This window comes from Archocentrus centrarchus, chromosome 17 (assembly GCF_007364275.1).
Source record: "Archocentrus centrarchus isolate MPI-CPG fArcCen1 chromosome 17, fArcCen1, whole genome shotgun sequence".
In the NCBI taxonomy this organism is placed as follows: Eukaryota; Metazoa; Chordata; class Actinopteri; order Cichliformes; family Cichlidae; genus Archocentrus; species Archocentrus centrarchus.
In genome coordinates this window covers 2,485,643-2,497,891 of record NC_044362.1, presented here as the reverse complement: position 1 = coordinate 2,497,891, position 12,249 = coordinate 2,485,643, and the positions used below count along the sequence as shown (strand labels likewise).

General features: G+C 43.1%; 1 protein-coding gene across 6 annotated transcripts in view; it reads right to left on the bottom strand.

The window, feature by feature from the left end:
• The window catches only part of amph (amphiphysin), a 31,974-nt gene extending 20,246 nt beyond the window's left edge, over nucleotides 1-11,728 (bottom strand). For all 6 annotated transcript variants that reach the window (XM_030751303.1, XM_030751307.1, XM_030751306.1 and 3 more), the window contains exons 1-9: nucleotides 11,581-11,728; nucleotides 9,070-9,150; nucleotides 6,946-7,000; nucleotides 5,417-5,511; nucleotides 5,242-5,337; nucleotides 5,057-5,164; nucleotides 2,539-2,624; nucleotides 913-988; nucleotides 677-759 (exon numbers count right to left, since the gene is read on the bottom strand). In XM_030751303.1, coding sequence (XP_030607163.1) covers nucleotides 677-759; nucleotides 913-988; nucleotides 2,539-2,624; nucleotides 5,057-5,164; nucleotides 5,242-5,337; nucleotides 5,417-5,511; nucleotides 6,946-7,000; nucleotides 9,070-9,150; nucleotides 11,581-11,649 — 749 coding nt within the window. In that variant the 5' untranslated portion in view covers nucleotides 11,650-11,728. The remainder of the gene's footprint in view (nucleotides 1-676; nucleotides 760-912; nucleotides 989-2,538; nucleotides 2,625-5,056; nucleotides 5,165-5,241; nucleotides 5,338-5,416; nucleotides 5,512-6,945; nucleotides 7,001-9,069; nucleotides 9,151-11,580) is intronic.
• Between the last annotated feature and the right edge of the window lie 521 nt (nucleotides 11,729-12,249).

Sequence of the window (12,249 nt, the reverse complement as noted above, 5' to 3'; positions counted from 1 at the left end):
TGTTCTGTTAACTGTAATTTCCCCATTGTGGGATCAATAAAGTATCATTCATTCATTCATTCAAATAGTTTGGAAATGGCTTTCCCCTTCGCAGACTGATGAGCAGCAGCAATTGGTTCTTTTAGATCATTGCTGATGTCTTTCCTCTGAATGCTCTAGACCCGCAAGCTGCCAAACTTATGCTTTTACAGAGGGCCTCACACTTGCAATCAATGCATTCGATTAACAACACGCTCTGACCCTCCCAATTCCGATGGAAGCAGCAGTAAGGATGGACTTTGTTTATCTCTGCTGTGCATTAATGAACTCCTGCTGGCTGCAGGTGTTCAACAAAGACTAACCCTAGAGTCCAGGCCTATATCATTCTTGCTATATTTAATACATATTTCACACCCAGTTTCTAAAATGATATTCAGAATTAATCTTAAAGAAAACTCAAGTTTTCTGAATGTCGGAAACACCCTAACTGTCTATAAATGTTTATATGATATCTCCTCAGCAACACAAACCCTAAACTGGTTGGTTAATGTGGAAGGAACATGTAAAAACATTTTAAAGAACCATCGCACGTATGATCAGTTTAAGACACTGAAACCAAATGCTAATATGTTTGTTCGCAGATCTGCCTCTTTTTTTTTCCCCAAGCTCCCTTGATTTGGAAAAAGCTTGTACTGACCTCGGAGCTCCTTGGATGGTGAAGATCTTGTCAGAGTGCTGCTCTCCCAGTTTGGTCATCACTTCATACAGCTCTCTGCATACCTGGGTTGGTAAAATTAGACATTTTTCAGCCTACATGGTTTCATCAAAGAAAAGCAATTGTGCTGTCACAGCCGATGTCAGCAGTTGTTCAGATTAAACAGAATTTTCTTCTGGATGACTAAAAGTGGAGAATCAAAGCAACAAAAAACTCACCAGTGAGATCTCACGGTGAAACTTTGCCTCGAGACTCGTCACACTCTTAAAGGTGCTGATGTAGAAGCCAACTCGGCTGCAGAACACAAAAGTAAACGTTTGAGTTTTTTTAAATACACATATTATTTTGGGGCCCTTTTTGCCTTTAGTAGATGGTAGACAGGAAAGCAGAGAGAGAGGCCCAGGAAAGCCATGCAGCAAAGGGCTTGGGGTTGGACTCGAACCTGGGGCCACTGCCTTTCACCCCTGTGGTACAGTAGATGGGCACTTGCTCACCCCGTGAGTTAAACGGGCACTGAAAAAAGTTACACTTTTATATTAATCAGTAATTTCTCATCATTAATTGTGTTCAGCAGTGAGTCTATCATTAAAATATTTGAACTCAGTGATTTGGTGTAAACATAGATTTTTATCATCCACATGGGAAAATTATTAGTACTGGTACTAGTATTTGTAGTCTTACTATTGTGTGAAATTGGTGCTGATATCTGTGGATACCAGCCTGGTTTTATTTGGTATCACACTGGAAAGGAAAAAAGTGCCATCTCACATCAATCATAGGTTGATGTTGCATATTTAATCCACAGTTTGATTTCCTATGAAAAGTTGGGACTTGAATTGTACCTTCAATGTTATTTTAGGTCAGATCACAATTATTGTATTTTTTCAGCCACATTTGCAGTACTTTGTTTCTGTTCAGCATAAAGAGTCTGCAGCCTGATAGCCCCCCCCCGAAGCCAGGCTCACGGGTCTTACCCCATGCAGCCTGGTCAGGCTAAGACCCGGGAGGCAACATGGGCTACCCTTTGGTGGGCTCACCACCTGCCGGCAGTGCCTTAGGGTGTGTGTGTGTGTGTGTGTGTGTGTGTGTGTGTGTGTGTGTGTGTGTGTGTGTGTGTGTGTGTGTGTGTGTGTGTGTGTGTGTGTCAGGCAGCAGTCAAAAGCAGAAGATGATTCCTGCTGTTCCTCCACCAGTAGAAACCATCACAGGCTGCTACAAAAGGACTGGAACTAATCAGCATTTTTAATATTAATTTGGTTGATCTGTCTTCTCAGAGATGTCAGCATGTGAATCAGGACTCAAACCAGAAACTGCTTTAACATTTTTACCCACCCAGAGTTTTTAGTTGTCCACCCCAATATAGTAGGCTACATCCAGCACTGCATTACATCACACTGATTGTTGATGGAAGCTACAAGCAGCTGATCATTTTGGCACCTCTGCAAAGGCTGAACACCTGGCTGAAGGCAGAGCCTGAGGAGTGAATTTGTCACTGTGTGTGTATTTATTTACTGCATGCTGTGGGCTTGGCTGCATCCACTGCTCAAGGAATCAACTTTGGAATCAGCCTTTAAGACCAGATTTCAAAAAGTGGGCTGTGCTGTACCCTGCTGGTTTCTATTGTAGCAATGCTAAATATTATAGTGTTGATTCCCCTTTGTTTAAAAGTATTTAACCTTTTGAGACTTTTAGAGGAAAGAAATATTTACAAAAAAGTACCCATTTTTTGGAAAATACTTTGTGCTGAAGTCTCCTTGGTCTGTGACACACTTTAGAGTTCCCCCTAAAAAAGCTGCCATGTTCAGTAAAACAGAGCAAGAGTTTTTGACGTGTGCAAGACTCACCGATCCCACAAAGTTGGCAGTTCATCCTGTAGTCCAACATTCAGTTCATCAAACACCTTCTGAGCCTTTTTTAGCTCATCCTCTGCCTGCAGACAAACCAGTGTGACTACATCAGTTCCAGGTACAACACCTGCACGGATACACAGACTGCATAAAACACCTGCACAGGTAGACACCGATCAGGCATAACATTATGACCCCCTGCCTAATATTCTGTTGGTCCCCCTTTTGCTACCAAAACAGCCCTGACCCTTTGAGGCATGGACTCCACTAGACCCCTGAAGGTGTGCTGTGGTATCTGCAAGGTGTGAGGCGGGGCCTCCATGGATCGGACTTGTCTGTCCAGCACATCCTACAAATACTTGATTGGATTGAGATCTGAGGAATTTGGAGGTTAAGTCAACACCTCAAAATCAACTTTGAGGACAAAACATTCATTTCCTCCCTAATATATCCCACCAACTAACAGGTGCCACGATGAAGAGATAATCACTCTTAATCACTTAACCGGTCGGTGGTCATAATGTTCTTCCTGAGTGTTGTAGCATCTGCACAGGTACAAAAGTTACACAGGTAACAGAAAACATCTGCACAGGCATAACAGCTGCATCTTGGGTGTCTCCTGCAAGCACTGGGCAGGAGATGCCCAATAGCCTTGGTAGGCTGGTCCCCTGGGAGAACCAAAGCTCAGTCACAACCTGAATGCACGCATCAGGAACTACATTTAGATTCAGCAAATGAAAGGATGCATACAACATTCAAAAACCGAGGTTGACCTCATATCCCCACGTACCCCTACGTACCCCTACGTACCCCACGTACCTATGACCAAAATATCCTCAATCCTTCGGACGGGTTTCTCATCATGGAGGTGGGAAGGGACCTCCCCAACTACTGAAGTGTAAGATAAGTACACTCTTTAGCACATTCAATGTTCGCAACTTTTCAGTTTTTTATTAGTTAAAAAAGTTTGACACATCCAATAAATTTCATTCCACTTCAGGATTGTGTCCCACTTGTTGTTGATTCTTCACAAAAAATTAAAATTTTATATCTTTATGTTTGAAGCCTGAAATGTGGCAAAAGGTTGAAAAGTTCAAGGGGGCCGAAAACGTTTTGCAAGGCACTGTACATGCAGAGACTCAGTCTCTGCGTTTAACCCGTCACACCTGGAGTATGTAGTACACACAGCACAACGTGGGGCAGGGGGCACCCAGGGAGCAGCCTCGGGGGGTAAGGGCCTTGCTCAGGGACCCACAGTGAAGACAGCCCAAGGATTCGAACCAGGGTCCACTCAGTGACAAACCCATTTCTTCTCCCCTAGGCCACCACTTCCCCACTTTGGTATTCTCTATATTTATCTATCTTTATTTATATAAAGCCAAGTCACACCAAACAGATGCCTCAAGGTGCATTATATTGTAGGTAAAGCCCCTAAAATAATTACAGAGAAAACCCAACAGTCAGAACGACCCCCTACGAGCAAGCAATTGGTGACAGCGAGAAGGAAAAGCTCCCTTTTAACAGGAAGAAACCTCCAGCAGAAACACGCTCAGGGAGGGGCAGAGATGAATAACTAATGATTAAATGCAGAGTATAAACAGAGTGAAAAGAGGTGAATGAAAAAGAATTAGTGCATCATGGGAACCCCCCAGCAGCCTAGGTCTATAGCTGCATAACTAAGTGGTGATCCAGCCCTAACTATAAGCTTTGTCAAAAAGGTAAGTCTTAAGCTGAATCTTAAAAATAGAGAGGGTGTCTGTCTCCCAAATCCAAATTGGGAGCTGGTTCCACAGAAGAGGGGCCTGAAAGCTGAAGGCTCTGCCTCCCATTCTACTCTTAAGTATCCTAGGAACCACATGTAAGCCAGCAGTCTGAGAGCAAAGTGCTCTTTTGGGGTGATATGGTACTATGAGGTCTTTGAGATAAGATGGGGCCTGATTATTCAAGACCTTGTAGGTGAGGAGAAGGATTTTAAATTCTATTCTAGATTTAACAGGGAGCCAATGAAGAGAAGCCAATATGGGAGAAATCTGCTCTCTCTTTCTAGTCCCTGTTTGCTTGTATGCAGTGCTTTCTAATAATACTGCCTAAGGGAAGCATGTATAGTGTAAATAAAATTGGTTCTACTACAGAACCCTGTGGAACTCCATAATTAACATTAGTGTGTGAAGAAGACTCCCCATTTACATGAACAAATTGGAGTCTATTAGATAAATATGATTCAAACCACTGCAGTGCAGTACCTTTAATACCTATAGTATGCTCTAATCTCTGTAATAAAATGTTATGGTCAACAGTATCAAAGCTGCACTGAGGTCCAACAGGACAAGAACAGGGATGAGTCCACTGTCAGAGGCTGTAAGAAGATCATTTGTAACCTTCACTAATGCTGTTTCTGTACTGTGATGAATTCTGAAACCTGACTGAAACCTGCACAGGTAACCAAAAACCTCTTCACAGGTACAGCAGCTGCACAGATAACAAAACACATCTAACCACACATGAACAGGCCCACCTTCATCATCTTGCGGTCATTCTTCATCCCAGATGTCTGTAGGGTTTCCATGTGGTGGCGGGCACTGTCATAGTCGATGAGTTTGCGGCTTCTTTTGGCAACACGGGTCTGAAATGAAAGAAAGTTGAGTTTCATGCCATGGATCCATTTCAAAAAACAGATTCTCTAACCAAACCATTTATTGCCTTAAGATCTGGAAACTGCTGCAGGTACGCATCCAGGTTCAGCAGAGTCGAGTCCACCAGCTTGTTATGGAAGTCTTCCCACAATGCATCACAGTCCTGCAGAAAACAGACACACGTTTGCTTCTGGTACATATTTCTGGTGCATTATATTTTGAGATCTTTTAATGACTCTGACCTTCCCGATGGTCAGGACATCGTCCTTTCCATGCCAGTCAGGTTCATAAACTTCGTGCAGAGATTGACTCAGGTTGATGGATGCCTGCTGCATCCCTGCCAATGACAGTAAAGTTTCAGATGATGGCCACCATGTTATCATTGTGTAAAGAAAATACGCTTTTCTGTATCATTACATCCTGTTCCTGTGGTCAAGATTCATATTAAACAACATTAATAATGTGGCCAGAGCTCCACTACTCAGAAGTTGTAGCTTTTGTTTAACCAGCAGTCTGTTTTATTTGGGTGGAAAAGGTGTTAGAGCACCTGCAATGTAGGTTCACGGTTTGCTTTCATGCTTACGAGGCAGAAGCCTGGTGAGGGGCAGCCAATCCAAAGAAAATCGTCTTAAGGGCAAGGGGCTAAAACAGATTGCTTCAGACAGAGGATGAACTGAGAGGCTGTACTGAGGCCCAGTATCAGATAAAGAAGAATTATTATAAACTGTGAATCATGCAAAGCTGCTCTAGTCGAGCATAAAGATAAAAAGTTGGAGCTGAAATGAGTAAAACAGGAAGGCATTAAATATCTGATTTTTGATATTTTTTTATATGTTACACAGATCAAGCATAACATTATGACCACTGATGATCTCTTCGTCGTGGCACCTGTTAGATGATGGGATATATTGTCTTCAAAGCTGATGTGTTAGAAGCAAGCAGAAGGTTTGAGCAAGTTTAACAAGGGCCAAAATGTGATGGCTAGACTATTGGGTCAGAACATCTCCAAACATGCAGCTCTTGTGCATCACAGATTGTTGCATATGAGGCTGCAGACCAGTCATGTTGCCCATGCTGACCCATCACCCGCCGAAAGTGCAAACAATGTGCATGTGACCATCAGAACTGGACCACGGAATGATGGAAGAAGGTTGCCTGGTTTGATGAATCATGTTTCCATTTACATCACATGGATGGCCAGATGTGTGTGGGTCACTTACTTGGGGAACACCTGGCACTATGACAAGAAGGCAAGAAGTCATGCCGGCGGAGGCAGTGTGATGCTTTGGGCAATGATCTGTTGGGAAACCTTGGATCCTGTCATCCATGTGGGACTTACAGTGACACGCATCACCCACCTAAGCATTGCTGCAGACCATGTACACCCCTTCATAGAAATTGTATTCCCTGATGACTGCAGCCTCTTTCAGCAGGATAATGTGCCTTGCCACGAAGTCAAAATGGTTCAGGAATGCTTTGAGGAGCACAACAACGAGTGTGAGGTGTTGAGACCAAATTTCCCAGATCTCACTCCAATCGAGCATCTGTGGGATGTGCTGGACAGACAAGTCTGTTCCATGGAGGCCCCACCTCACAACTTACAGGACTAAAAGGACCTGTTTCCAGATACCACAGCACACCTTCAGGGATCTAGTGGAGTCCATGCCTCAACAGGCCAGGGCAGGTGGTCATAATGTTATCCCTAATCGGTGTGTGTATCACTCGTTATGTGTTTTAGATAATGATGAGGGACATCGTGAAACATACAGACCTTTAATGGCAGACATGTAGGCCTTCATCTCCCTCTGCAGCCGAGAGCCTTCAGACTGACAGAACATATACAAACATTTTATATCAGTATTTTCACATTGAAAAGATTCAGTTTCCTGTCAGATATTCCTCAAACATAATCTGAGACTGTCCACAGTAAAGGGATTACCTGATATCTCTATGAAGCAAGATTTGGGATTAGCCAGGTAACGTCAGGTTTAACTCTGTGTTTTCAAGGTTATGAAGGCAGTTATTTTCTGACTAGGGTACACTGGTGACGTACCCACCAGATATGTTCAGGTAACTGCCAACTAGCCAATCAGATCTATGGAAAATATGGTCACTGTTCCTGGAAGATGCCTCAGAGCTCACAGGACCAATAGTCTGAAGGTCTGAAGGTTTTTAAGTGCATTTAAAGCAGACCTGGGCATCATACAGCCCACGGGACACATCACACGTGCACATGATGCAGTTTTTTCCTTTACAGCCACCAAACACTCTTTGATAAACTCCCCATCACGGAACAGATTACTGTTTTTGAAATTTTGTGGGAAATCACAATACAACTTTGCTGCCTTTATTCTGAACGTGACTACAGTTTTGTTGTTTTTAATTTGCGCGTTTGTGTGTGTGTGTGTGTGTGTGTGTGTGTGTGTGTAGCTTCACTGTAAATGCATTTGAACAGATGTTTATGTGCGGTGTGAGTTTGCCAGCCTGAAAGAGTGTGCCAGCTCACAGTAAAAACGTTGAGCTTCTAACAGACGTGGACTTCCAAGTATTTATTTAGTGAAGTCAGAGGTACAGCTGTGTGCTTAGTTTGCCGTGTTCAAGGATCACAGTTTGAATCACTATTATGAGGCTAAACACACAGAGAAATACAATAAGTTGACTGATGGAGAGCAGGAACAGACATCTGAACCTTTACTAGCAAAGCTGGAAAAGCAACAAGGACTTTTTACCAAACTGCCACATCCAGGATGGAGCACACAAGACCAACTTTGTGATCTCCCACAAAAAAAAAAAAAAATCACAAAAAACAAGAAGCCATTCTCTGATGGAGAGTTTATCAAAGAGCGTTTGGTGCATTCTCCTGCACTAATATGTCTTGAGAAAAAACAGAGCATTTGAGAATGTGCCCTTTTCTAGGAGAACCGTAACAAGACGGATCAAGAACATTCCACGAAATCTGGCTCTTCAACTGACAAACAAAGTGGGCAGTTTTGACTTTTTCCTCCTTGGCTCTGGATGAAAGCTGCCATGTCTGCATTACAGCCCAGTTACTCGTCTTGTGTCATGTGATAACCAATGAGTTTGAGATTACAAGGAGCTGGCAGCAATGCCCTCAGTGAAACAGGAAGTGGTCTGAACATGGAGGTAAATGAACTCTGCAGAACCTCTGAACCTCTGTTTTATTAATGTAAGTAAAATTTGTGCATGGCTGCACATCCCTGATCCGCAGGGATGTGCCTCCACAGCGTTCACCCATCTGCAGCTGAGCAGTGACTGACTCTTCCCTGCAGAAGACGATCCAGCAGGTAGCAGCAGCTTATTTAATTAGGCGACTGTGTGGTGTCTGTAATCGTTAAATCTGTTTTCTAGCAGAGGGGTGATGAAATGTTCTGCTTATTTAGAACATGCATTTGTGAGTCCTCAAATGTTACACACAAAACACTGTACACATTTGTGAATCATGGTTTACGCTTGTGGATCATTTACACATTTGTTTCTTTCCATATCTCACTCACTGTGTTTGTGTCATGTGTTTGAACTCTTCGGATTTCTGTAATCCATCAATTTTCTTCTCCAATTCAGGGTCACGAGGGGCAAGAGCCTATCCCAGCTGTTTTAGGGGGAGAGGATGGGTGCACCTGCACAAGTTGCCAGGGCTCTACTTTTTCTAATGTTTCAGTTTTATCCCCCTCTGTAAAATGAGCTGCTCTGCTACCAGTAAACCTGTTAGACTGTTCCACCTGATTGCTGATGTTAGGGTGGGAAGGAAAATAAAGTCATCCTGGATAAAAAATATCCTGATTATGCCAAACTGGATTCAGAGTTCAGGGCCCACAAAAACAACTAAACTGTAGTTCTACCTTCTTTGGTCTCTCGGAGGAGTAAAGCGTCTTACCTCCTGCCTCCTGAAGTTGATGACCACTTGTTCAAACTGCTCATCTTTGGTCTCATCTGCTTTTCCCAACTTCTGCAGAACCTGAGAGAGAAACAAATCAGTTTTATACCTGCTGACCAACAATCAGCTCGTCCCAGACTGGTGATCAAAATGCTGATGAAACGAGTTTTTCCTCCCACTCAAACATGTCGACTCTTTACAACACGTGTCAAACTCAAGGCCTGCGGTCCAGATCTAGCCTGGGAGATAATTTCATATGTCTATTATTAATGGCCCACCGGTAAATAGCGCTCCCACACCTACAAATCCCACTATACACTACAACAGCTGCCGCGCAGGTCAAGACCTGTGCACTTAACCATTTCCCAGCGTTGCCAGTGACAGTGATCAGCGGATAAAAACATCGGTCAGCACTTTTTACAGTAACATTTAAGCTAGCCTGACCCCCAAAAGTAGCCAAATGAAAAGTGGAAAACAGGGATTTTCCAAACAGGTGGGAGACAGAGGACCTGATCACTGACATCAGAGGTAAACCCTGTTTATTTTCGCCACATGCGGTGTGCAGGGAAAAGAGCGGATTGGTGGGACGAATGCGAGAGAAGAGGGAGACCTGCACAGGTGAGCTGGCAGTGCATCACTGCATCACACAGCAAGAAAAGGCTGCATAGCAAAGTCCTGAAGACAGAGTGCATCATAAGAACCGCAGCACAGCGAACTTTAAAAGAGGCAAAGGTTTAAATCACTGGCAGTTTCGGTCTTTTCTGGTGGAAATAGCTTCTGAATTTGGTGACGTGCCTTTTCACACTGTCAGATCTGAAATCTGTCAAGTTCATGGAAAGTGAAGTAAAAGTCTCAGCAGGGCTCTGAGGTAAAAGGTGTCTGTGTGAATCGGCCCTGCAGCTTCAGGGATGGGACGGCGCGATTATGTGTGTGATTGCCCCCCTGTGTTTGCAGCTGCGCTTTTTGCTGAGAAACTGGACACACTGCGCAGTTTATGCAGCGTTTTTCTTTTTTTTTTTTATCATATCATATCAAAATCTTTATTTCAAACATGTAGTACACATAAAAATCAAGTTCATATGCAATCAGTGACATTTTTTTTTTTGTTGGAAAAGGAGTAGGAGGAAGCAACTGCTTATTAATTCCTGCCCAGACTGGCTCATCCTTTATGTCTGTTCTGATTATACAGTCTGAAATATTCATATGTGCATAATATGTACATAATACACAGATACTTGTTACATTATCTTTATGAATTATTCTATAATTATTTAACTATACCTAGACAGAAATATTGCTTTTTGATAGTATGTCATAATGCTCAGTTATTTTTTTATATACAGTACATCTATATAAATATAGATTTAACACTCCACCTCATTCATATAGCGCTTTATAAGAGTTATTTTATATAATTTTTTTAAGTGATTTATATTAGTTCTCTTCTAAATGATTCCACAGAGCGCTCTGCACATGCTCCTCATTGTTGTCCTTACTTTATGTTTTTCCAACTTTGAAGTTTTTACCTGAAAAGTTGCAAATTTTCATCAGCTTGAAATATTTTGATTTTCCCTGATGACATTTTTGAAGAAAAACATAATTTTAGATTTTATTTAATGTGTTGAGGGAAAAGTTGCTGTATTTTGGCCATTCAAATTCATATTGCTGATTGAAATAAAATTTTTGATCCTGTTCGGCCCACGACTCAGACTGCGTCTTCAATTTTGGCCGGTCCTGTGCCTGAGTTTGACACCCCTGCTTTACACAGAGGACTGCTGTTGTGAACTGACACTGTGTAAATAAAGCTGTGTTAAATAATATGACTGATCGGCTTAAATTTGTTTTTAAATTAGATTGGAGGAAAGTCAGAATTAATACAATATGTTTTTCTTATGACAGGACGCACAGGGAGCAGCTGGAGAGCATCGGTACCACAGCCTCATTTCCTCACCTGACTGGACCCGGCTTCCCTCACCTGGCAGTAGAGACACCTGTTTGAGCAGCAAGCTGCTGCACAGGTTTGTCTGGAGGATTTTGTTTGTTTGTAGCTCCATCTGATTAATAAGAGTAAGGTAGCAAAATGACGTCATTGACTCGCACGCTTACACCATCTATGGCTTACACCCCCTCCCCGACCTTGGAGCAGGGAAACACGTCACTACCGTCCTTCGTTTTCAACAGGGAAAAACATGCATGACGTGTTTTACCGTACACGTGACATCACGGTACCGTGGTCTCCTTCAGCCAATCAAAACCCTCTCTGTTTGTTTCTGATAATTTTTCTATTTCAGTATATTTTTCTGCTCGGACTTTAGCGGACCACGTGATCTCATCCTCTACGTGCGGATCAATAGCTGATTATCAGTAAAACATCAATTATCATGTGTGACTGATCGGATCAGAGAGGGACGCTGTTCGGGCCTCCAGCAGCCGCACAGCGCCACTCCTCCATCCGTCCTCCACATCCCCGTCACCATGCCCTCCATCACCTCCTCCTCCTCCTGCTCTTACCTTCTCCTGCGCTCGGTTCAGACGCTTCTGCACGTTCTTAGCGAAGATTCCCGTTTTGATTTCCGCCATGATGACCGCACCGAGAGAGACCGAGAGCGGCGGATTACCGAGAGACGGGAGGGGGGATGGGTGTGTGTGTGTGTGTGTGTGTGTGTGTGGAGGGGTGGGGCGGGGCTTACAGCCTCGGCGTCCCTCTGATTGGACGGTCTCTGTGTCAGATGTGAGACTTAAAGGCAGTGAAGCAGGTTTGTGTCTGCGGAGGTTTCAGGCTTTCAGGGGTTAATCTGCAGGTGGAGCAGATTATTCACGAGCTATTTTAGGTTTAAACTCAAATCTTCAGTAAACAGGAAGTGATGTGTGGATGTCCTGGTGTCATCAAGTAAAAAAATAATAATTTTTCTAAATGAAGAAATATTAAAGTCTCACAGCAGCTCTCAGGCAGAAGAAACAGGTGATTCTCTGCTGATGACATACCTGTCAGGAACAATACTGATTTCAGTTTCAATCAAGTTCCTGCTTCTAAATTCAGATAAAACTGAACTCGGCCCCACAAATCTTAGAAACATGGTGTCTAACCAGATACTTACTCTGGATGGCATTACTTTGGCCTCCAGTAACACTGTGAGAAATCTTGGAGTCATTTTTGACCAGGATATGTCCTTCAATGCA